This window comes from Zeus faber, assembly GCF_960531495.2.
Source record: "Zeus faber genome assembly, chromosome: 5".
In the NCBI taxonomy this organism is placed as follows: domain Eukaryota; kingdom Metazoa; phylum Chordata; class Actinopteri; order Zeiformes; family Zeidae; genus Zeus; species Zeus faber.
In genome coordinates, this window is record NC_137192.1 from 20,366,280 (window position 1) to 20,392,545 (window position 26,266).

A 26,266-nucleotide genomic window follows, 5' to 3' on the forward strand; every position below is an offset into this window, starting at 1 on the left:
CCGAGAGCAACTAGTTAGAAAAAATGATTTATAATCAATATTCCGTCTCAATTGATCATCTCATACACATTTTTTTTTTTTAAACGCTCCCAGGACCACCCCCCCCCCCACCGGCACGGTGGGTCCACTCCGCTCCGGGATCCAGTCCGTGCCCGCTCGAACCCCACCCCCGCCGTTGATCTGTGTCACAATCCGGGGGCGAGGGGGGGGGGCGGGGCTCCGTGTGAGACAGAGCCCGGTCCTCCCTCGCCCGGACGAGAACGAACGGTCGGAGACCCGTTCAATGGGTTTATTATTATTATTATTATTATTATTATTATTACTTTATTTTTTTTAATTTTTTTTATTCTCTTACCGAGGGACTCGTCCGGAACCGAACCGGAAGACAGAAATAGAGCCGACAATTTCAACACGGCGGGTGGCCTTTGCCGGCCACTGATTGGTCACGGTGTGAGCCAATCAAAAGGCGGGGCTGTGTGTGCGCGTGTGTTAAAGTTTGGGAACCAGCACTTTCTGCGGGAGGTCGATGGGAGGGGGCGACGCTGCTCTAACCGCGTATTGAAGAAGAAGAACAACAACCATAATTTTAAATAACAATTAGATAAATCAGCATTTGATTCATGTTTTTTTTTTTAATGATTCAAATGTGAAAGGGTGCGTTTTTGTTGTTTTTTTTCACCCCCCCCCTCTCTCGTGCCAGCCATGCACTGTTTGAAGGCCGTGCGTGCGTCACCCTCCGTGGCCGTGGAGTTGCTGGTGAGAGACGCCGCGAAGAGGCTTTTGCGCGGCTCCGTGGCGGGGTCCCACGGTGCGACGCCCGCGGCGGGAGCGCTGTGGCGCCGGAGACCTTCGACTCGCATGGACCATTCGAACGTGTGAGTTCCTATAATAAACCCTGTGATAAAGCCGCCGAGATGACGGCTACACCTACGAGACTTTTCCTAAGGTTAAAGTGGTAATCCGTAAGAATATATATATATATATATATATATATATATATATATATATATATATATATATATATATATATATATATATATATATATTTTTTTTTTTTAAATGCCGTACTTGATTTAAAATATATATATATTATTTTTTTTATCAGGTGGCAGACATTCAGTGTACAGTATTTGTGTTGTGCGTGTGCTCCTCCAAATGCTGTTTCCATCTCCACTACAGGTGTGTGCGCCAAAAGTCCATTGCCTCCGGAGTGGAGGACATGCTGTTCTATACCATCACAGAGGGACGCGAGCAGGTCCCCATCTCCTATTTAATTTCAGTAAGTCAAAACAATATCGAGTACTGAGAGGCCTGGTGTCTTCCATCTTCCGCTCTGTCAGGTTATTTATTTTGGGGTAACTGTAATATTATTACTGAAATTTTATTAGTAATTCGTTACACTACTCGTTACTGGGAAAAGTGATGTTTTTCTAGTATAGTGTCTATATCTCTAGTCAACTACAGTACGCATATGGAGGCTCTAGTCAACTAGGTGGGGGCTCTAGTCAACTAGGTGGGGGCTCTAGTCAACTAGGTGGGGGCTCTAGTCAACTATGTGGGGGCTCTAGTCAACTATGTGGGGGCTCTCGTAAACTAGGTGGAGGCTCTAGTCAACTAGGTGGAGGCTCTAGTCAACTAGGTGGAGGCTCTAGTCAACTATGTGGGGGCTCTTGTAAACTAGGTGGGGGCTCTAGTTAACTATGTGGGGGCTCTAGTCAACTATGTGGAGGCTCTAGTCAACTACGTGGAGGCTCTAGTCAACTACGTGGAGGCTCTAGTCAACTATGTGGAGGCTCTAGTCAACTATGTGGGGGCTCTAGTCAACTTTGTGGAGGCTCTAGTCAACTATGTGGAGGCTCTAGTCAACTATGTGGAGGCTCTAGCCAACTATGTGGAGGCTCTAGCCAACTATGTGGAGGCTCTAGCCAACTATGTGGAGGCTCTAGCCAACTATGTGGAGGCTCTAGCCAACTATGTGGAGGCTCTAGCCAACTATGTGGAGGCTCTAGCCAACTATGTGGAGGCTCTAGTCAACTATGTGGAGGCTCTAGTCAACTATGTGGAGGCTCTCTCGTCAACTATGTGGAGGCTCTCTCGTCAACTATGTGGAGGCCCTCTCGTCAACTATGTGGAGGCTCTAGTGAACTATGTGGAGGTTCTAGTCAACTATGTGGGGGCTCTAGTCAACTACGTGGGGGCTCTAGTCAACTACGTGGGGGCTCTAGTGAACTACGTGGGGGCTCTAGTGAACTATGTGGGAGCTCTAGTCAACTATGTGGAGTCTCTAGTCAACTATGTGGAGTCTCTAGTCAACAATGTAGGGGCTCTAGTCAACTATGTGGAGGCTCTAGTCAACTATGTGGAGGCTCTAGTCAACTATGTGGAGGCTCTGGTCAACCTTTTGGAGGCTCTAGTCAACTATGTATGTGGGGGCTCTAGTCAATTACGTATATGGAGGCTCTCCTCAACTGTGTGGAGGCCCTGGTCAACTGTGTGGGGGCTCTTGTCAACTATGTGTGGGCTCTAGTCAACTATGTGGAGGCTCTAGTCAACTATGTGGAGGCTCTAGTCAACTGTATGGGGGCTCTAGTCAACTACGTATGTGGGGGCTCTTGTCAAACCAACTTGTCAAGTAACCAGAAATCTGTGGGGGCTCTAGTCAACTATGTGGAGGCTCTAGTCAACTATGTGGAGGCTCTAGTCAACTATGTGGGGGCTCTAGTCAACTACGTATGTGGGGGCTCTAGCCAACTATGTGGAGGCTCTGGCAATTACGCGGAGGCTCTAGTCAATTATGCGGAGGCTGAAGTCAACTATGTGGGGGCTCTTGTCAAACCAACTTGTCAAGTAACCAGAAATCTGTGAATTTATTTATGAAGCTACTAATAGGTTTTCACAAATGTACAATAATATACCCATTGCATATTTTTCTTAATTTCATAACCAAACCACAAAATACTTTATTACAGAAATAGCTCAATAAATATACACATAAACATTGTGAAAGTCTCCTTGCATCCTCCTCTGGTTAATGCAATGGACCCAACCATCTGCTTCGGACCCATGTTGAAGAATCGGCGACGCATTCCTACGACACATTCCTCCTGTTAATAGCCAAAATGTATTTATAGATTACTACTCATTCCAGTGATAAAATGCTTTGTATTCAAGCCAGAAGCTGGGATGTGAAATGTAAACAATGAAAGCTAAACTTGCAAACTAATCGAACCACGTTTATAAACAAACAGACTCCAGGTGCGACTATAATGAAAATTTAAAGGTTGGAAAGAGAAAGCTCTTACCCATTAAAAGTTGATCATTTCCAAAATATTTCGTTTGAATGATGGAAAAAAAAAAAAGTCTCAAGAGTTGCACCACTGGTTGAGTGTGAAGACAGAGTTGGTGTGAATTGAAGAATTGATGCGACGATGACGAAATGGGGGTAACAGATGACCGACAGGCATCCATTGCTTCCATCTGGCTGTCCTTGGTAACCTGGATGCTGGATTAGAATCTCATGGAACCAAATTTTTCTGATCTGAAATTCACCACTCAAATTGCAGCAACCTGAATTAAGTTTTTAGAATATCTGCAACTTGAATTTTTTGATCTGAATTTTTAAACATTGAAAAAAAAAAAAAACATTTTAAGTACAATTTTTAAAATAGCAAAACTTGAAATTTCATATTTAAATTTCAAAGAGGAGGTGAGCGGTGAATTATAATCAAATTAATAAAAATACCTTGTTTTAAAGGTGAAATTTAAATCTTATGAATTGAAAGTAGTTAAAATGTTAATATATAACATTTTAATTCAAAATTTAAATATTCAAAACATGATCCTTATTTGCTTGCACAGTATTTAGCAGGGGGCACGCACCTTTTTTACTAGCAACTTAAAGTTGCTAATAAAATTAAAGCAAAAAAAAAAAAAAAAACAGAAAATTGAAGAAATCATTAAAAGGATAAATATGATATAAAAGAACCATAAGACATAGAAATGGTAGGGTCGACAATCAATACATTGTTGAGCGACCGGCTCGACACCAGCCGGTCGCTCAACTTGCCTGCCTCATGTCACCACTTCTCATTGAAATATCGTCCTTTTTTAGGACCCGATGTCGTCTCCTTAGACCACGAGTCAGGTGGCCGTACAATAACGTAATAACAAAATGCGAACATGCGTAGCCAGACCTCCGTTTCAAACTAACGGCTACGCGAGATTACAAAATACAAACAGAGCACTGGCAGGTGAGCCTCAAACAAATTTACCAGCCATCCTGCAAATTCACCCTCATTTGGCGAGCGGCTGGTGTTAATTTTACACCCTGGTATTTAGTGTCATGCACAAAAGTCCCTTCATATATGGAAAATCTATAACTTTACTAAACAGCATCGACTTAGAGTTTAAGGTCAAGGAAACATAACTGACATAAAATCCATGTTTTTCTAATAGTCATCCAACAATAATGTAATATGTGTATTTTTAATTGTTTGACATGTTTGAAATTACTGTTGGTGTCTGATTTTTTGGGGGAATATTTTCTAATGGAATTGACCCAGCATCCCTTACCAGTCGCAGTACATCAGAATCAGAATGACTTCATTCCACCAGGTACATTTACATATACAAGGAATTTGTCATGGTGAGGACTGGTGCATTTCTCTACAATCGACATCCCAGGTTTATAGTACACATTTTGGTCAAACGCTGAATCTAGGTCCTGAAGAAAACTGGGCTCCAGCCGTCAGACCCTCGCCTGAAGGACTGCATGGACAACCTTCGCCAGGCCGTGCAAGATTCCATCGGGGAGGTGATGATAGACCGGGACCTCTTCCACAAGTGAGTCAGAGGTGGTGGAAAAAAAATGTTGTTTTTTTTTGTTTTTGTTTTTTTGCCAAAGTGATCGGTTGCCTCTGAGGGAGATTCTGTCACCCACAAGAAGCGTGCTTCATAAAAAAAAAAAAGGCTCAGCAATCACTGACTACAACAGAAGACTCGAGTGGGAATGTTGTGTTCATTTTTACTGAAAGATCCCAAATTTGAAAACAATTCATGAAAGTGATTTGCCAGAAGTAACCAGCCTATAGCACGGTCTACTACCTCTGGCTAATCCTAGTTCTATGTCAGGAGGCTCCGCTTCTTCGGTTCTACGGTGTTATACGGTGCTTATATTTTCGCAAATCTCGTGCCGACGGGCCAGGCCGCCGTGGAGATGATGGCCCCCTCACCATCCACTGACGGGGAGGACAACATCATTTCCCAGTCTCCTTCTCCACCTCGCTTGGGGCCCTGCGGCAAGCGGCTGGGCTCCCACGCCCCCACACATCACTGGTACGCTCGGACAACGGAAACGATGGTTCCTGCTATGCCCTCCTTCCACTGCTATTACCAGGGGGTCCTGGGCATCCCCTTGTAAGGCCCCCGCTGTCCGCCTACAACCCCTTCACCACGATCATTGTGGGATTCGAGGCGCAGGAAACGGGCGTCCCACGCCTAGAGGGGTCGCTGGCACACTATTTCGTTCTGACCTCAGTGGGATCTTGGGCATCCAAGAAACCACTGTTGCTGTTGGCAAAGGATAGGTTCACTGTCCTGCTGGCCAATAAGATATGTCTTATCGACTCAGGCAGCGGTGACTGGCGACATTTTTCATTAAAAAAAAAAGAATAATAGGACCGATACGCAGTGGTCTGAGCCTCCATTTCCAAGGATCAGCAGCATTGAGAGCTTATCTTCCCTCCCATTGGCTGTCGTCCGGCGCTCGGCGCTGCTTATTTGCATAAAGTTGAAATCTGCTCAACTTTCGTTGTCACGGTGAAGCCGTGAACTCGTCGCCGGTCGTTGCTACACCCCCTGCATGAAGCATTACAGCTAGGGTTGCCGCGGTTGCCTGTGTTGCACGGTGTTCGGGCATACACGACAACATTGCTTGCCCACCGCCCATCTTTGTTTTTGCTTTTTAAAAAATAAATATTTTTATAGAAATAAAACATAAATTAAAACATTGAGTTAATTTTCGTGTACCAGCGCCGACGTTCATCGAATGGGAAAAAAAATACGAAAAACTTTAAAATGTAAAATACTAAGCGTGTTATCAATTCGGAGTAGGAAGCTGCTTCACAGTTTGCTTATCACTGGAGGAGAGAAGAGAAGGCTGTAGGCCGTAGGAGACCTTCTTAGATCAAGTATAGATCGGGACCTGTCTCCCTCATCCGTAACTGGCAACCCGTGCATAATGGGGACACTCTGCGTCCCGCCAACCATTGACCATTCCTTTCTTGACGGCTCCCTCCCCCGTGCTGTGTCTCCGCCCGTCAGGCTGGGACCGGCGGCAACGTGGGCCATCAGTGATCTGGAGGAGAGTTCAGCCAGCACCCCCCAGCTGGTCGCCTGCTCCCTATGCGAGCGCCGTGCCAGATGGCGTCTCCTCACGTGTTCTACCCTCATTGGTTGGACAGGACACTACGAGGCAGTGACGCGCTGCGGTTCCGCCGAACCTCACTCCCCTTCCACAGGCAGCCGCCGGGCGGCAGCTGCCAGGAGGCAGCCGCCAGGGCGTCCGATCCTGGGTTTACGCACACAGAATCGCCACGTAGCAACTCGTCCGTTCCGCATGCTCACCGTAAAGGTGCTGCTGCGGGCGTCAACCGCAATTTACCGCTGCGTCGTCGAGGGGTCAGAATCCTGATGTGCTGCATCTCCGCAACCTCGGCGATCCCGGCTCCCTCCGTGGAGCTAGCGGCCCCTCACATAAGCTTGTTATCGCGCCCCCCCACAGACCTGGGGTTGGCGATAAACCGCTCAGCCATTAATGGCGATCTCAGCAGCCTACTATCCAACCCCACGTTCACACCCAAGGTTGTCGGTTAGAACAGTGGGTATAAAGCTACAGTAACTCTTGGGATTGATAAAGTCTTATCCGGTCTTTTATTTTCTTATCTTAGTATGATTGCCTACCGAGTCAATAACACTGGCGAATGAGGCCTCAACAACCTTAACGCCGCTGTCTCTCTCAACAGCAAGTGGAGGAAACTATGACACACGGTGTAGGAAACGCACACAGACGGGACACGCCATCGCCGCTTCAATAACGATGTGTTTACAGTGCTATTACCGAGAAGCGGAAAATCGATTCTTGGATCTTGTTTCGGGCTTTGTTGCGATGTTGCCGGGAGCATGGCTCGTCTGCACTGGCCCAAATGACACGAGTGCCGAGCCATCACCATTACTCGGTTAACTCCACGCTCGGTTTTCCACCAGGTGCAGGGCTGAGAATACCGGGCTATTTTTAGTCAGCCCTCTCGACACGCCGTGCTTATGAAGGATTTTTTCTCGCTCTGTCTCTCTCTCTCCCTCTCTCTCTCTCTCTCTCTGTCTCTCTGACTTTCTCTGTCCGTTCCTCGCTTTCACACTCAGTCAAACTTCCCTTTCTTTGTCTGTCTCCCCTGCCTATTAATGTTCTGCATCACTTATCCAGTGAGTCAAGTGTCAAGTCAGGAGCATGACAAAGCACTGTATATGGTATTTGGTGTCATGCACATATATGGTACTGGATGAGTATTTTACATTCATTTCATTTAAATAATTATAATAGTAATAATACAAAAAGTTTTAGTACAAAAATCAATACTAATAATAATTGAGTGCTGTTTTGGATATTACAAAAACTGACATTTATAGTGAGCTTATTAATAAATGGTAGTGCAAAACTCTCAATTTAGATATTCTGTGGCTTTGTCAGGGCATGTCAGTTTTATTCAGGGTTTTCAAGCCCCTCCCTTCCTCTGGCAGATTGATAGTTGGCAGCTGCTCCTCACTCACACATGTGAAATTTAAAAGAAAGTGTGTGTGTGTGTGTGTGTGTGTGACCCCTAACCTACTTCACAGGGACGCTTAGTGGTTAAGTGGGGAAATGAACCTTTCTTTTGGAAACATAAACACATAGAGGACGTTTTTCTATTTCACTTCCAGTCAGCCTTTATCCTTTCATGAGATGATAAACAGTCTTCAAGGTGACTGTTGTTCTCGAGAAGCTCTAAGGTCCGAGCTTAATGATTGTCTTGCCTCCCTGTGTCCTTAGATGCGTTGGTGGAAATATTGTCCTCCTGATGCAAGCCTTTCAGAAGAAATTCATCATCCCTGAGTTTTATGCTTTTTCACAAAAGATAAATGAGATCTACAAGACGGTGCAGAAGCAAAGTGATGGGCAGGTACAGTAAGCGCCCGTACGACTGGAAACCGTGCAGTGTGTCGAGGTCGCAGCCCGTACGGCAAGAAATGTGATTATCCTACACGCGTCGACAGCAGACTGTCGCTATTGATTGATATGTTTGTTTTCCCAAAATGCTATACAGCCATGTTTTCCCTGTGTCCTGGTTCTAGGTAGCAAACTACATTCCTCACTTGGCTAAGTTTAGCCCGGACCTTTGGGGTGTGTCATTGTGTACGGTCGACGGTCAAAGGTAAAGTAAGAACAAAAAAGATAGATTTCCGTTTTAATATAAGATAATAAAGATAAAAGAAAAGATAATTCCATTTGTTTTCTTTGGTGGAACACTTGTCAACCTGTCACCTCCGACCCCGTCAAATAATTCCTCCTGTAGCCAAATGCTGTGGCTCAGACATTTATTGTCCGTTGTGCATTGATATCTTTTATTATTTTCCAAGGCCATTATCATTATCTCCCACCTTGCGAGTAAAGGAACATTATTTTGTGTTTGTCCAGACACTCTGTCGGGGACACGAAGCAGCCGTTCTGCCTGCAGTCCTGTGTGAAGCCTCTGGAGTACGCCGTCGCGGTCCATGAAGCAGGAACTGAGAGAGTTCACCGCTACGTGGGCATGGAGCCCAGCGGGCTCAAATTCAACAAGCTCTCCCTTGATGATGAAGGTACGCGAGGCGGCCATGGCCTCTTCTTGGATTAACCACTACTTGAATCTCTGGAATGTTTACCTTGTTGGCATCAAATGAAATGACTCACTAATTGCGAGGAAGATTAGATAGATAGAAGGGCTGTACCTGCCTCAGAATTTTGTCAGTGGAATCGGATTTGGCTGTTCAACGGGAATATTCGACTATTCGACGGGGTGGTGGGTGTGGCTCGGCTCTTCCTATAGGTGAGGCGGACGCCATGGCGACGTCCTGAAGGGGGGTGCGGAGAGGGAGCGAGCAGGGAGCATTTTGCGCACCTGTCTCCCTCTCCGACGGTACCGACGATGCGCACACCAGCGACGGGGTGCCCGCGATCGGCGCCAAAACAGTGTGTTTTTATTTTAGATGTAGGTTATTTTATTTTACATCTCCTTGTGGAACGAGACCGGTGCCTATGGAAGGGTATGGAAGGAAACCGTGCGTAATGGGGACACTTTCTCCATGACTCTCTCCCCGATCGCCCCCTCTCCATGCGCCGTGCGCAGAAAATAATGTCAAGGAGTCTAGGAGTCGTCCCCCGTTCCTCCACGCTCCGTCCCCAAATTGTTTTTAGTTCTTTTATTTGGAGGAACGGGGCACGGCCATCGGGGCGCACGGAGAGCCGTGTTCCATTCACACATATAAAGATATATTTATGATTCCCCTTATTTATAATTCCTCATTGAAATGTTATTTGTGTGCATTTTGTAAGCTTCTTTCTGTTTTATCCTGTTGTTGTAATGCTCACTGACTGAAAAATAAATAAACGACTGGTCGACTTGAAGAATCTCAGTCGACTGACTGAGATTCTTCAAGTCGACCAGTCGTTTTTCCACTGATGATTCCACTGGTCGACTTTCAGGGGGCAGCCCTAATACATAGAAACCACATACAGAACAGTTTTTAATTATTTTTTCAAATAATGAATTTTAGATGGTACTTAACAAAATAGCAAAATAGCAAATGCAAAAATTTGTGAATTGGCTATGGCTAAAATCCCCTTTTTTGGTGTGTTTCTGTCAGATAAACCCCACAACCCCATGATCAACGCAGGGGCCATCCTGATCTGCTCTCTTATAAAGGTAAACACATTCTGAACAAAAATACTTTTTCCCTCAGTGTATTTGCATTCATTTATTACAATAATTGTATTATTGATATAATGAATGCACTCTGTGACAGGCAAAAGCTCAGAATTGAGGGATTTTTAGTTGTGTATAAATATTTTACTCTGGTAATAGGTAGTTAAAAGTCAAATTGACATTTTAGTGACTTCTTTTTGGGTTTCTGACTATCAAATGGAAATTAAGTCGTGTCATGGAAAAAACATTGAGAAGCATTAACAGAAACGCATGCAAAGTAAAGAGCACTACATCGGCAACAGGTCCATCGCTGCCTTTGACCCAGAATTGACACAGGTTGTCACGTACCTGTTGGAAGCAGATGACATGAGCTGGAGAATGGGAGCAAGGGGATTTCCTCAGGGCTCACAGTCGGTATCTCAGTAGCCAGTGGGGAATCTGAATGTGTGTGCAGGTATGGGCTTGTTTGCAACATGTATACATACATACATACATACACGTTTGCTTTTCCTGCCCCTGTTCATTTCATTAGGAACCCCGCTCTTTCCCAAACTCTACTCTTTATCCAGATTTTGTGTTCCTTGGAAATAATACATAAGGGAAATGATAATTACCCCAAACATTTGAGGCAAATGTCTTCTAATTTTATCATTATGTATGTATTTATACTTCACAGCATGTAATCATTGTTTAACTTCTGACAATCAGACCATAGAGAATGATCTATTTTTAAACCTTATCTGCAAAATAAGAAACCGGGGCCAAAAAAAACGCGCACACACTCTAACCAAAGCCCATAAGAAGCTGTGGTTTTGTAACTGTTTAAGGTGCACGCTTTGTACTTTGCCTTTAATTGAATCCATATTCAGAGTGACTTTCCACTGGTCTTGTACAGCTGAGATTCTACTGCCATTTTAGGCGATGGGTCCGAGCACGGCTGCACCCTCAGGAATTGCACCATTGTGTGTGTGCATATGGGTGTTGATGTGTGTGTGAATAGCCTCCTTTTGGGATGTGTCTAACATTAGCCAGTCAACTGTCTCAGCTTCACAATCGTTGTATAAACGGTGGTTGTGAGATGATCCCATACTGCACTTGAAAAGGACGACCAGCTGTTAACCTTGATGTATCGGATTATGTCCGTCCTTGTGAAATCAGCAGATGCAATAATACAAATGTAGTGGTGTCAATTGTGGACATATTATAAATTAAATCAAGTATTGCATTCTGTGATTTATTCAAATTTAATCTATTTCTGTCACTTTCACTCTGTCACAGCCCGGTTTAAACAAGGCAGAGAAGTTTGACTATGTAAGTATTTGAATCTACCCTCTTGTTGAATATTCTGTTTTGCTGATATTTCCTCAGATCCTTGACTGTGAAAATGCAACCCACCTGTGGCAGACAAGGTGGCGTGGTCAAGCAACGGGATGCAGGCGGCGCTGCTGGCTTCTTACCACCGCGGCGCAGCTGTACCGGGGTTCGCCTCATCAGCCCCATTAGTGGGGATTGGTCGGACCCGGCTGGACGTCTTCTCATGTGTTGTTTCGTCTGGCGTGGTGCAGGAGACCTGACCCCCACTGCCGGACAAAACAACACGTAAGAAGACTCTTCCAGCCGGATCTGATCAATCCACTCTAATAGGGCTGATTAGGCGGACCTGGTACAGCTTTGCTGCGGCGCGAAGAAGACACCTGCCAGCCGTCACCTGCAGCCTGTCGCTTAACCACGCCCCCTCGTCTGCCACGTCACCATTTCCAAGTTAATAACCACCTTTATTCCGTAGTTTATGGAGTTTGTGAAGAAGATGGCAGGCCAAGAGTATGTGGGATTCAGTAATGCCACGTGAGTGTTTCTATATACAATATAAGTAAAACACTATATAGGAAATCTTATACTGGGTATAACAATATTTTGTTTGTAGAATAAAGTTCACACACATTTGAGTAAAGTAAAATATTCCTATAATACAGCATTAATATACCTAATTTTCATATAATTCAATGGGTCAACATTTTAGTGCACCATCAAGACCTTAATATCCAATCCTTTTCAAAGCTACGAGAACCAAAATGTTCTTTTTCATAAAATAAAAAATAACAAACAATAGTAATAAAAAAAAAAATATATATATACAGTAGCTGCAGGCAGCAATACATGGGGTCCAGTTTAATCATGTTTTGCATGTATTACAGTTTTCTGGGTTCTTTGAAACTCAGCACGATTATCTGAGTTGACTTTGAACGCCGCATGGGCTCCCCCCGGTCTGTTGTCTCCTGGTTACTCTTGGTTACTTAATTTACAAAAAAGAGCTAGGAGATGAGGGATAAGAGATAAGATGTCAATCAAACGGCCCCGCAGGCGTTAAGCAGACGATACACAGACACCTACACGCGCAGTTTGTAACCACTACAGATCTACAATCTACACCACGTACTGTAGCTGGCACGGTGCGAATGGGGGTCCGGAGCCACAACCTGCACATATATAACGAATTGGATGATGATGTCACAAAGCGTCCTACTCAACAAACTCATCCCTCTCCACGACCTGACCGGAGGTTTTAGAACCTTGGCGTAATCAGCGATGCGCGAACGTTGTGCTACATCTGGTAACATTTCATTGGTTTTTCACCCAATTCCTGCTCCAAACGTAGATCGATATTGTTCAAACTTGAACCGCGAGTGTCTAAGACGTCCTGGTTCAAACAAGACCTCAACCATGTCTGTGGTTCCAGGGGTTGTCGCGGGCCAGACACTTTTAGCAAAAAATAAAAAGCGAAAAATACCAAGGAAAATAATAATAATAATAATAATAATCTCAACAATAACAATAGGGTTCCAGCCTGCATCGCTGGACCCCTAATTAAAATAATTTTGCTGCAGGCCCCCTGCAATCCCTTAAAGACCCACAGAACCGAACCTCTGGTCAAGACAGCTTTGGCTCAGGTTGGCTGACTCAGCTGAAGGCCTGCAACTCCAAAAATTCATCTGTTGTGCGGTTGTCAAAAACTAATGCTCTTCTTCACCTCACGCTCAGCACAAATTTTCTCTCTAAAAACGAGTTATTTTTTTGCACGCAATATTTCTGTGTCACAGTGTTCACTGTGTCTTCGCTGCCAGGGCGGATTATTGATGTTTTGATTTTGACCCTTTTTACCTCCCTGTCTCAGGTTCCAGTCAGAAAAAGAAACAGGCGACAGGAACTTTGCCATCGGATACTACATGAAAGAGAAGAAGGTCAGCGAGGCAGGCCGATTTGCTAGACTGCAGAAATACTGTAGATAATGCATGAAAGTTGAAAAGCAAAACGTGCGCAGCAGTGATTTGAGCGGCCATAATGAACTGCAGCTGAAGTGAGCTTCTGCCTTTTTACGTTAATTTTGGAGCCTGCTGTATGTGCTTTGCTGTGTCCCTGGGAAATATTTGATAAAGACACATCACATAAACAGTTTTTAGCGACACAGGTTCAAATCTAGCCTGCGGTCATTTGCTGCCTGTCTCTCCCTCTCTTTACCCCCATTTCCTGTCTCTCTCTTCAAAGAAAAAAGAATATCAATATTGTTTGAATACATAATATCGAGTCTCGGCTCCTGTGGTGTGTGCTGGACTCCCAAGATGCGCGCTCCCTTGTGATCACCGTCCTGCCAAAATCCTACTGTGTGTATGTGTATGTGTATGTGTATGTGTATGTGTATGTGTGTGTGTGTGTGTGCACTTCTGGGATGGAGAAAGAGTCTTTAAATGTGTCAAAGTCTTTTGCTGTATCCCTGCCAAAAGTCACATATGAGCTCATTGGGAAAAGCCCAAGTGAAGAAATGAAGAGGTGAACGTTTCTTTGTACTTTCAATACTTAGCTGTACTGCCACACCATATCAAGTGTAGTAATTTCATTCATATTTTATTCACTAGTGCTTTCCCAAGGGGGCAGACATGATTGATGCACTGGACTTCTACTTCCAGGTACACCGCATGGTCCTGAGTTAAATAGGAAGAGATTGATATATCAAACGCCATGTACATACTAAAATTTCATACTGTAGCACCATTTCCCTGGCCAATATTATCACAATACACAATGTGAAGTTAAATGTGTATTCATGTATATTCAGATATTCAGGAATGACTAGGTGCAAATCATAGAAATATATATTTAAAATGACGCTTCATTGTGAAACGTACAGAATAAGCAACCCTTTTCTATGCCGCCAGTCAAACCAATGCTCATTTTCCTTCAGCTTTGCTCCATTGAGGTGACCTGTGAATCAGGAAGCATCATGGCTGCCACCTTGGCCAACGGAGGGATCTGTCCAATCACAGGGGAGCTCGTTCTGAGCGCTGAAGCCGTCCGGAACACATTAACCCTCATGCACTCCTGTGGAATGTACGACTTCTCTGGCCAAATGGCTTTCCATGTAAGTGACACTAAATGTGAGTTTTATGTCAACCTAAATATGTCCCTGAACTGATTTCTAGAAAAAAAACCTTGGGAATGTACGATATTACCTAAAACTACATGCTTGCTGCTATTTGAACCCCGGCTGACACACAAAACCATTGGCTTTTGTGTTATGAAGCCGGTGGCCCTGGTTGGGGATTACTAATGTATATGTCATGGTGGTGGGTGGAGGGTATAGAGAGAGGGGGGATTGTTTTGGGAGCCAGAACTCACTGCTCAGCCTTGTTGAGGTGTTTTCAAATGTAGAAGTTTTGTTGGTCAAATACTAGCCAATCCCAACGATGCAAGAATAAAACACAAAAAGCTCATTTAATTAGTTACTAATATAATTAGTAAGATTACATAAGGTACAAAAGTATATCTTCCAAGATATTTACAAAAGTTAATGTTTACATATTTAAAAAGTGAAGGGTCGTGGGACGAATTAAACGAAACATCAGTGAAAGTTGTATTTTTATTAAGACTATTTCACTGATAAAGTGAAAAAACTCAGCGGTTGCCGCAGCTCGGTCGCCAACTGTGCCATTTTGGAGCTGGTTTATGGAGATTTCTGATGACACTGCGTGAAGTCCTCCTTAAGCGTGGGCACAAGCGTGTGGAGTTGTTTGGTTTAACCGGGCTTCTCTCTGGCCGCCCAATAATCCCATTTAACATCGGCCGCCGTGTGTTACTGTAAACTCATTTTGCCCCAGGTCGGCTTGCCTGCGAAATCGGGCGTGTCGGGAGCCGTGCTGTTGGTGATCCCCAACGTGATGGGAGTGATGTGTTGGTCTCCTCCACTCGACAGGGTTGGAAACAGTGTCCGGGGAATACACTTCTGTCAGGTAAAGAACGTCATTTTCAGTGTGTTATTCATCTGGCTCGAATGACACATTTCCACTGAAACGTCGAATTTCTCATCTATTCATCATTGCCACCATGAACCCATGAGGAGCGTCGGAATAGTTTGCATAATGGCTTCTGGGTTCTTGAATTCCTTTGTGTTCCTCTTCATTATTCCTGTCGGTGCCCCCTGCAGGGGCTGGTTTCGTACTTCAACTTTCACAATTATGATAACCTGAGGCACTTTGTAAAGAAGCAGGATCCCCGTCGGGTGGACGGAGAAGACAGGGTACGTCTCATCCCTCATTAAATGTCCGCCGTGCGACAGGTGTTTCATGCCACTCGTGTGATCGTGTGACGTTCCTGGATTCACAGAACAAGTCAGTCTTCAACCTCATGTTCGCTGCCTACAGTGGGGATGTGTCGGCCCTGAGGAGGTACATTGTTTAAATGTTTATTTCTGTGTTGAAATACAGAATATCCAAATCAATCTGATGGTTTGTCAGTTTTAGCGTTGTCATATTAATTATATTATACCTTATATTATAAAAGTTGCATTCAGGGACTCTACTTAAGTTTATGGATGGAGGTGTGGCTGTGTTTACAATAACGTTATATAAATATTATGTTAGAATATTGTATTGTGTTGAAAAATCCCCTTGAAATTCATAAATGGTCAGCAAACAATTAACATGGTCCAACAGTGCACAATCAATCTACTCTTTTCGATTAAAAAATAAATAAATAAATACATTTGGTCTAAGTTTCTTGAATCCTATCATTTGACTGCCTCTAAAGTTATCTCTTCATCAGATTTGCACTCTCATCCATGGACATGGATCTGAAGGACTATGATTGTAGAACAGTGCTGCACATCGCTGCTGCGGAGGGTGAGCTTCAGCGTTTTACTCCGTTAATGCTGCTGCTGCATCGTGTAATGCATGAACAGCATTCTAATGATCAACTCTACAAACAAAGTTTGTACAGTTGAGAAGAGTAGTCAGGCAGCAAATAGGCTGTTCATGGAAAATTAAATGTCCCCTAACTGGAATGCAGAGCTCCTACCAGTTCAAATGATGTGGAGCTACTAATTGATGTCCATACAGCAAATATTCAGGGTTTTTCCTGATGATTTTGTCTGTATTATTTTGAAGTTCATGCAGCAATTATTTAGCATATATGAGTGAATTCAACTCGTTCCATGAATTAAATTCAAGCAACCTTGATTGCAAACCCTCTGAGTATGTTAAAGTGAAGGATTTAGCTTTCTTTGTTCAGATGACGATTTTTAATAATACATGGTATTTGTTGATAGACTTTATTTTTTAATTGGCTATTGCAATTTACATTAAACATATTACAAATATATGGATAAAAAAAAAATCTCACATTAATATTGTTGCTAGACTGAACAGTGCTTGTGTTTCTTGCTTCTAATACACAAACAAAATAATATATTTTTGTCTGTTTGCTCTCAGGTCATGTAGATGTTGTGCGGTTCCTCACTGAGACCTGCAAAGTTAATCCATTTGCAAGGGACAGGTATGACCATTGTCTTTTCCCATACTATTGTGTTTTAACTTTGGTGTGCCCCGCTATATCGTTTCGCGATCAGTTTCGCTCACTCTCTTATTCCAGTCAATTTGTACACTGTCGTTCCATCTTTCGCAGCAATCCCATCGACACAGACATACGCTTCATTTTTTCTTGAGTAATACGTTCATAATTCGTATGAAATTAAGACTGAAATTGAGAGATTTCATTCCCAAGCTGGTGCATTTCTTTCTGTGCAGGTGGGGTAACCTACCGGTTGACGACGCAGTGCACTTTGGCAACGAGCGTGTGGTGGAGCTGCTTAAAGACTACCAGCAGGTCTACAGTCAGCAGACCACCGATGGCTCCACCGAGGGCCCCACCAAAGTAGAAACGGTTGAGGACGTGAGGTGATTTATTAACCGTCGCCAAACTGAGGAATGTCAAAGCCATTTGTGTGACCTCCTTTCTGTTCGGTGAACAGAGTACCAGTGCCAATCTAGCATCATCTGCCATGTTTTTATTTATTTATTTGTTTGTTTACTTGCTTGCTTGCTTATTTATTTATTTATTTATTTGTCTGTTTATTTATTTATCTATTTTTTTCCCCATTTTTAGTCATTCGTATACTTGTTGACTAACCAAATATCCCAGGTGAACAGGAAACTTTTTTTGCAATTCAAAGTGAGTTGGTACAGCGATATTCCTTTGACGAATGTCTGAAGGGCTGAAACATGCCCTGCAAACACGAGCTCTGATTGTACAAACCAGACGCGCACGTTCCTGTGGCGACGGTGCACCTGACTCCACCAGGGGGCAGTGGAGCACCAGTCTGATCTGGTTCTTTGGTCGACATCCACGAGCAAACATGTCAACTGTTGAGCAATGTGTGATCTTGTACGAAAGGAAAAAAACAAAAAAAAAAAAAGACTAAATGGAATGAATCTCTCTGGGAGGGTGTCTCTGTGTCAATTAATATGTTCCACCACTCACCAGAGACTCATCTAATTCAACCATGATGAGCGGAAGAGATTATTTTTTCAAATAAAAGCAATAAAAGAAAATTCTCCCCCATTTTAACTGGGGTAGGGGGGGGGGGGGGAGGATATAAAAGATTTCCTGCATCACTCCCTGCAATGCTGCGTTGTACTGCAACCGGAGCTCGTTTGGCATTAAGAATTTCCAGGCAACACATTTCAGAAAGCGGCAACATGTGAAAGCAGGAAGTTTGCGTTCTTGCGTGGGCTATATTTCAAACCCTGACGGTGTGCCTCACCTTAAGTAAGCATTTTGGCTCCATGCATTAAAACGAGTGTCCTTCGCTTAAATGTAGGCGTGAGTTGAGTTGGACAGAATTGTCCTTTCCATGCACACACTTGTAAATAAGTACATATAATACATGATAACAAAAATGTTTTATTGAAAACAAGCTGCAAAAACAATACTTTCTACACTCAGTGTTTCTTTTCAGTACTAATAGATTTAGAGACTTGTTTTTTTTTTTTTTTTTTGCTTGACAGTGAAGGGGGGGCGGGGGGATTCTGTTTCACCTACCTGTCTAAATTTGTCATGCTTTGTTTGCCACAATTTAATGTTTTATTGTGACTATAATTGTACCATTACATTAAATACTTGAGATGTCATCCATTTAACACTGACGACAGTCCAGAATGTATCAGATTGTGTTTTCGAGGGAGTGGCCAACGCTGTTCAAACCATGACCTGTGGTAGCAGAGGGCATTAGTTTAGTATTGCACTTTTATTTTTCTGATTATCCCTACCTCGTTCCTTTGTCAAAACATCAGTGCAATACAGCGGCATTTGGCCTATTGTTTTCTCCAATGTACACACTATAGCTTAAAGGGGACCTATTATGCTCCTTTTCACCAAGTTAATATGGTAATTAATATGGTCTCTGAGAAATGTATTTTTAGCTGAAAATACCACTCAGATTATGCATTCGAGCCATTGTAACATGTGTCCAATACGCCCTGTCTGAAAACGGGCTGTTTCAGTGGGAGGAGCCACCCTCCCGAGGCCACTAGTTCTACGAACCATTGGGGTTTGAACTCAAGTTCCGGATTTTGTGAGCCAATCGCGTTTTCACTTTAACTTTTAACTTTCACGGATTTCACCTTATCAGTCCAACAAAATCTGTTTCCAAACAAATTTGAGGCAATAAATAAGCCGTCCAGTCGCCGCATCTTCACTCATATTAGATCTCCAAGGCATCATTTAAAAGTTTGTTCCGACTTCCACCGCGGTGTCTGGTCCAGCGCTCAGGACACGGCCGGGCTTGGGGCTTTTTAGTTCCATTCACGGAATTAAAATAAATAAAAATACATCTATGGTTTGGCAGTCAACCTACTGTGGACATAGACACACACACACACACACACACACACACACACACAGAACGAAACACACAGCAAATACTTAGATTTCCCTCATCTGAAGTTTTGTCATGGACAGTTGGTATTTATCCTTCTTTCTTTTTTAAAGATTTGTGCTGGTCTCCGCAGCCTGCAGAGCACTTCCCAGGATTAGCTCTTAGCGTCGATGCTCGCGGGTCCAGTCGCGCTCCAGCCGTGGGTGGAGTTGCTCAGATGGAGGGCGGTTCTAATTAGAATGACTGCCTTGGTGACGTCTATCAGGGCAGCAAAGCTGAGCGGCACGTTTTGGGACATGTTTTCTGAACCGACGGCTCACAAAAAAGCCGACTGGGTCGACTTATTTCACAGTTTGTGTGTTAGTTGCCCATCAGAGACATAGAGAACTGAAAAGGTGAGTTTTGCCTAATAGGTCTCCTTTAATAGGTTGCATTTTTAAAGACTTTCATCAACCAACAGAAGTATCAGACACGGTGGACGTAGTATCTGGTCCACCAGGTCTCCGTGGCTGCGCTCGGCCTGTCAAAAGACTTTCCATTCATAGAGCAACTCCCATTCAGCCAACAGAAGATGGACAGGGGTCATCATGGACGCTCTGACCCGTCTGCAGCTACACAGCCCCATACACAGCAAGCTGTGATGCACTGTGTTCTGACTCCTTTCTATCGTAGCAGCATTAACTTTTTCAGCAATTTGTGCTACAGTAGCTCTTCTGTGGGATATATATTAGTCCTAAAAGAGCTTCGGATCAGGCTCCACGCACCTCCACCCACTGCTCAAATGTCATGTCAGATCTTAGCTGACATCCAGACAGATTGCCAGCACCACATCTCCTCCTCCTCCTCCTCCTCCTCCACACCAGCAGGTCCTCTGGGTCTGTTGTGAGCCAGGATCTGTCAATAGGGAGGCAGGGAATTCAGCTTTGGCCTGGGAGTTGAAGGTGCCAGCTGTGAATAGACCCGATGCACCAGGGTGTAACCACGACTAAGTTTGGAAGTCCTTGAAAAAAACATTCTCAGAGAGAGTATTTCTAATTGCCGCTGCTCACTTATTGATTTCCGAGGTGGGTGTTTCCTCATTAGACGAGAATAATCAGACATCACAAATTGCAAAAATGGATTTTAGTTAGTACACAAGAATTCATTAAAAACAGTACATTACCCTCTCTCAGTGATGTTCCAGATAGTGATCTTTGCTTTATTTATTTATTTATGTATTTATTTTATTTATTTATTTATTTATTTTTTATTACATTTTTTTTTTTTTTAAGTGTGTGCTGTGAGCATGCTGGGCATACAACGTAGAGCATTTGTGCCATCTAGGACAGAGTTAGTCTGCAAGTGGAGTTCAAGTTCTCAACCTGCAATGCAACTCTTAATTTATTCTTTAATCATTAAGAACTGCTGCAATAACTGTCGTGTGGACAACCGGTGGGATGAGCAGAGCACAGTTTTGTGTGTGTGTGTGTGTGTCCACCGGTGAGTGTACAGGACTTGTCCCAGTTGGTTCTGCTGTATAAGGTCAGTATTATATCGTAGCGCCTCCAGGCAGTGGAAGAGGCCCGGAAGCCACCTCTGAGTCCGGCAGCCGTAAAAACACTCCACGACCACAGGAAAGCCACAAGCATCCTGCCCTGCAGCCACAGAGGACCCCTCCAGCCCCCAGAGAAGCCGGAAGTCCACGGAGCAAAACCCACACCCGGCCCCGAGGAGCATAACCCAGTCCTGGAGAGCGCGAGGGGACCCTGCACCCCTGAGGCGCACACATCCAACCCACCCCCACATGCAGGCAGAAGACGCAGCTTCAGGCGCAGGATTCGGGCCGCGAACGCCAGGCACGGAGCCAGGACCCACGCCGACAGACCGGCGCCAGCCACAACCAGCCGCGAGCCCCGAGCTCCCATCCACGTAGCTGAGTGTGCTCAAAGCATGGCACCTGGATGCCCGCCCCCCACCAGATATGTGGGGCACCTGCCGCAGAGAAGCCGCGCAACAGGAGCAAAGGCCGAACGCCTCCCTCACCCCAACCCATACCCATGACAGCCAGTGGCCTCCTCGGGGCCCTGCAAGGCACCTGACGGTGCTCTCTGCAGCCCCGCCGGGTCTCAGTATGCCAGAAACCAAGTGACCTTTGCTTTAATCCTACAATCTAGAACATGGGATGCTGATGTTGAAGATTCATTTCACGCTAATTACCTGTGATTATGATCAGTCATTAGTGTTTCACTTCTTACATATCTCAAAGGGACGAGGAACCTTGTAATGCTCCCATTAATAATCGTACATTACCCTAACCCTCATTGATTCAAGTTGTATCACGGTTCAGTTTGCAACGGTCTATTGTGTGATCTCAACCATGGAACAAAATACAGAATTTAACCCAGGAGATGGAATATGAGTAGTGAAAGTAATGCATTATATTTACATTTGTAATTTTCTTGGCTTTCATGCTACACTTTCTGTGTCACCTACATGTACACACATTGGGCAGCGGCCATCACTCATCCTCTCCTGTTCAGTGTTCCTCTGCGGGTACCAGCTGCCAGATGTGAAGGGGGAGGGGGGCATGGAGGAACACTTTTACTCCATTGATGTAAAAACACATTACCCCTGTTGGCTCTTATTGAACCACTGTAAGAGAAAGAGCAACTTGCCTGATGTAATGGCTTTAATGGTCTGACGCAGGTGAAAAGTGTGACTGTTTTTATATTGTAATGGCTGTAACTGTGAGGGCAGATGGAAGGCACAATTACGAGATAGAACATTTGGGAAACAGCGTTATTATTTTGTCTTTTTCATTTCCGTGTAGGTACGCATTAATGCGCAATTCTCCACCAATGTTTTCACATATGTCTGTTTTCACGTGTCTGTGTTTGAGTATAGTTTTGTGTGTGTGTGTGTATGTAACATGTTGACAATTTCCAAATAATTGTCTGGTTTATTTATTTTAAGGTTCCACATGACAATTGATTTCTCCGGCTCTGTGACACGCGTTGCCTTTGACTCTGGACGAATGTGATAAAGATGTGGCAGGTTTCTGTAAGAGCCGTGAGCTGTCAGAAACACACGTTTTAGCATAACTGCGTGGTAATTGGACCAGATCATCTATAAATGAACCATTTCCAAACTAATAATTCTCTTGTGACGTCCTCCCAGTATTGTAGCCTGAATTTGATCTATAATGTTTTTTGTTAAAATATTTGAAATAATAAAAATTATAGCCCATTTGTTGGTTCATTTAAAAGCCTTCGGTTGATGTTTAACTCATTTGTCACATACGCGTATCCCAAATTACATTACAGCACAATAAATTAATTTATTCGACTTAATTTATGATTCGCCTGCAACCTTCTCCCACACCCTCCTCATATTATTAACATGATATATTAGAACCATATCATCTAAAATAATTGTATGAGAGGTTTATTTAATGAAATCATCTCTCATCGCAGATGCTGCATTCATCCATACCACACATAACTCATCATGCCTCCCATTACCTTACACTTCATATACAGTATAAGGAAAAAATAAAAATAAATAAACAGACAAGTGTATTTAATAGGGGTGAATAGTGGTTTATTGTCATACAGTTGGAGATGTACTCAGGTGGGTGTTTTCTTCATGAAGATCCTTTTTAGTTTTCTCCCATGATCTGTCAAAAGCAAAGACAGGAAAATGTGTTAAACATCGAGGAACACAAGAGCGTTTCTGTTTCACTTGAAACATTCCAACACTCCAAAATGTTTGTTATTTTCAGATCTTTTAGCGTCTTCCACGAATCCTGGGAGATAAAATAGTGTGTCTGTGAGGGTTTTGACACTTAGAGCGGTTCATTCTAGACAGTCAAGGTGAGATCGTGATACTGACTCCCTTCATCCAGCTGATGTAGGCAGAGCTCCGGGTGAACACGGTGGGCTTCCTGTAGGCGTTGCAGCCAGAGGAGGACACGAAGCTGGTCACACCATGGACCACCCACCGGCCGTTGACGCTGCAGTTCAGGGGGCCGCCAGAGTCTCCCTGGTAACAGAGACACCATCCATCAGCAAAAAGCAAACAAAAATAACTAACCAATGACTTAATCTCTGGATTATTAGTTTATAATTATAATTATAAAAGACAACAAATAGATAAACAGCAAGGCTTCGTGACGAGAGGTTCCTGTTCACATTTTCTCGTTTATTCCCTGCCCTCCATCCAAAAACATTACTTTCTATGTCTTGTTAGCAAATACTAAGGGGGATGAAAGTTGATGATCCATTAATCTCTCATTATAGCGTCACGCCGGCTTCAAAACTCCACTAAGCTCCTCTATTGTGTTTGGAGAAGAGACAATAGTGCCGCAAAGCCTCACCTGGCATCCGGACTCACTCGCGCCGCCAGCACAGACCATGGAGTCCTTGACGGTACTACCCCACCACCCGTAGCTGGAGCAGGTCCTGTGGTCAACAATGGGCAGGTAGGCCTGCTTCAGCTGGGCGGAGAGCTGGCCTCCAGCTGCGGGATGGTGGAGGGAGGCATCAGGACAGTGAGGTCCCAGGTTTGCACTTAAATTCATTGTTGCTGTGTGTTTTTCTAAAATGTGCATGGTTTTGAGCAATTCATTTTATATCCAACTTTCACTTCCAAGTTCCAACTCACTCTGTGTGCGTCCCCATCCGGTGATGTAACAGGGGTTGTTGTTGGGCAGGACCTGGCCAGAGGGAGGCAGGGCACCCAGCTGGACGTCGTTGGTCAGGGTGGCCTCCGAGGTCAGCTGCAGAAGGGCAATGTCCCACCTGAGGGTGTCATTTAAAGGTCAACATGATGTTCGCACGTGGACATAACAGGTGCAACAAGGTATTGGGGGGAATATGATCAGCTACAAACCCCCCGGCGACGTTGTTGGAGTTCCACTTGGGGTGGATGTGGACGCGGCTGACGCTCATGTACTGCTCCTTGCCCTCATGGACGTTGATGTTGTGGTCACCGAGAACAACGCGCCAAGTCCTGGTCCTGTAGACACACAAGCATGGTATGCTGTTTGACCCCAGCAGTATGAAGGATTCTGGATTCTATTCATTAGAGTTTTCGACTCTGGCTACGGATTTAAAGTGGTAATCCATACGGTTATTTTGTGTTTCAGAAGCTGCTAAATATTTTGTATCATGTTGAACCCTCACCTGTCCACACAGTGGGCAGCGGTCATCACCCATCTTCTCCTGATCAGGGTTCCTCCACAAGTGTGGTAGAAGGAGCTTCCAGACTTGTACTGGAGAGAGATCTGGGAGAAAAACAACGACAAAAACCGAATGCATCTGGATACTAGTACACTGAGCAATCCATATATTATTGAAACAGGCAGCTTGGCAACAGTCCAGGCAAAAGGAAAAAGGAAGTGTCGGAGGGTGAACCCAGTTCCACTGGGCTGGTGAAGTTGATGGATGAGTCTAGAGGGATTTGTTTTAAAATAAAACACTGTGGAAATTAGATTTCTCATCCAAAAGGGCGGTGGTTGGTAAAGCACAAATACCGTACCTGCCACGGCCATGAGTGGGGCCTGGCCACTTCCCCTCCCACGACTCTCCCCTCAATACTGTCCTCCAGGTACCTGGGCTGGGGCTCCAGCTCGGCCAGCGCTGGATGGAGGACAAGATGCAGACACAGCTACTGTCACGCGCTGTAGTAAAGCGAAATGCCTTGTATTCCGCATTAGGTCTCCAATCTAAATGAGGAGAACGTTGACCGTGTTTTGCTTACCCAGTGCTGCGAGAGAGGTCAACAGAAGAAACTTGAGCATATTTGCAACCTGCCTAAACTTTCCGCCGATGCTGAAAATGCTCCCACTGTGATCTTTTATACCCTCTGGGGTCCGTCAGCTCTACGCTGTGTGTGTGCACTTTGCAGCAACCGACACCCAGCTGTGTCTCTCTCATAGTTATCATTGTCTGCTGACTCAGCCAACGCTATCTCACTCTTTTCCATTTGTTCTGAGTAATTAGGGTGCTTAATATTCTGTAGCGGCCATTACTTCGTTTACAGTGCCTCACAAAATATGAGCTGTGCTCCAGTGATAGTTCAAAACAATCATTCAGTGCAACATGTATTAATGTTGGGTAATAGATGCATACGTTCATACATACATAAGTGCATACATGTATGCACGATTCCAGTCAAAATAAGATAATAGGTTTTTATATTGTATAATGAAGAAATGAAGCAAATGTGTTTTATGAGGCTGAAGTAGGGGCCTCAGGAGGGGCCTCCACTCACCAAAAAAACAGCCTGTTTTGGAACACTATGGTTTTGAGGCATGTTACAATGGCTCGAATGCATAATCTCAGTGGCATTTTCAGCAAAAAATGTCAAAAACATGTTTTGGGCACCTCAGAGACAATAAATCAACTTGTTGAAAAGGAGAATAATAGGTGCCCTTTAATAATGCACCTACAGGTAATTGTAACACTCATACAGCGGCTCTTGTTATGGATTCCCCACAATGTCAGCAACAGACCTTGTGGGTTGAGGGCATCCTTTGGCTTTCTCCAAACGTAACATCTGTTAGAAACGTAACAACACAACATCCAGATGCAGGATCTAGGGCGACAGAGGACACATCGGGCCATATTTCTTCCATTCCTCAGAGTTTTTGTGCTCCTTACACCAGTTTAAGTTTTTGTGTGCTGGCCTTGGTTCAATGATTCAATTACATGGTCTTTTTTGAGGTTGCACTTCCTCTTTCCCTGTCAGTAAGCTTTGACTTGGCAGCACAGAGCACAAAGCGGCACTAACTATTTGGCCTCTTTGGATCTCTATCTCTGTAGTTTATTCTTTTATTTTATTATTCTGTTATTTGGTCCACCCTGTAGAATGGCTGTCTGCACTAGAACGGAGGGTCATGATCTTGGCATAGACCTGCTCCACTTCAGGTCCATACAATCATCAATCAATCGATCAATTTAAATTAATCATTTTTTAGTTTGTCGTGGTGTCTTATATTCAGAACCTTACCTGGTCAAGTGTCAGATTCATAACAAAAATGTATATTGAACTACAACAACTCTGTAGCCACAGTAGAGCTACAGTACAA

General features: G+C 44.1%; 2 protein-coding genes across 3 annotated transcripts; one reads left to right on the forward strand and one right to left on the reverse strand.

The window, feature by feature from the left end:
• Positions 1–528: 528 nt before the first annotated feature.
• Positions 529–22,407, forward strand: gls2b (glutaminase 2b (liver, mitochondrial)). 2 transcript variants are annotated; one of them, XM_080001314.1, is made up of 19 exons: positions 529–875; positions 1,180–1,279; positions 4,721–4,842; positions 8,084–8,213; positions 8,386–8,465; positions 8,729–8,892; positions 9,937–9,995; positions 11,274–11,306; positions 11,782–11,840; positions 13,168–13,234; positions 13,907–13,957; positions 14,233–14,409; positions 15,146–15,277; positions 15,472–15,564; positions 15,651–15,712; positions 16,089–16,165; positions 16,754–16,817; positions 17,069–17,218; positions 20,737–22,407. In XM_080001314.1, the coding sequence occupies exons 1-19, from the start codon at positions 703–705 to the stop codon at positions 20,774–20,776; spliced, it is 1,833 nt and encodes a 610-aa protein (XP_079857440.1). In that variant the 5' UTR covers positions 529–702; the 3' UTR covers positions 20,777–22,407. The 2 variants fall into 2 exon arrangements, with proteins under 2 accessions (XP_079857440.1, XP_079857441.1); XM_080001315.1 differs by having other exon boundaries at positions 20,746–22,407.
• A 636-nt stretch (positions 22,408–23,043) lies between these two features.
• LOC307230592 (elastase-1-like) lies at positions 23,044–24,976 on the reverse strand (the record flags this gene model as incomplete). Its single annotated transcript, XM_080001028.1, has 7 exons — positions 23,044–23,217; positions 23,552–23,694; positions 23,839–23,975; positions 24,067–24,192; positions 24,360–24,460; positions 24,715–24,815; positions 24,937–24,976. The coding sequence occupies 7 exons, from the start codon at positions 24,974–24,976 to the stop codon at positions 23,044–23,046; spliced, it is 822 nt and encodes a 273-aa protein (XP_079857154.1).
• Positions 24,977–26,266: the final 1,290 nt, after the last annotated feature.

Bases quoted from the DNA above. Each gene is read 5' to 3' on its own strand.
- gls2b (XM_080001314.1), top strand. From the start codon at position 703: ATGCACTGTTTGAAGGCCGTGCGTGCGTCACCCTCCGTGGCCGTGGAG. The intron at 8,893-9,936 runs GTACGCGAGGCG...TGTTTCTGTCAG, and splicing joins GCTCTCCCTTGATGATGAAG to ATAAACCCCACAACCCCATG. The intron at 11,307-11,781 runs GTAAGTATTTGA...TTTATTCCGTAG, and splicing joins AGGCAGAGAAGTTTGACTAT to TTTATGGAGTTTGTGAAGAA.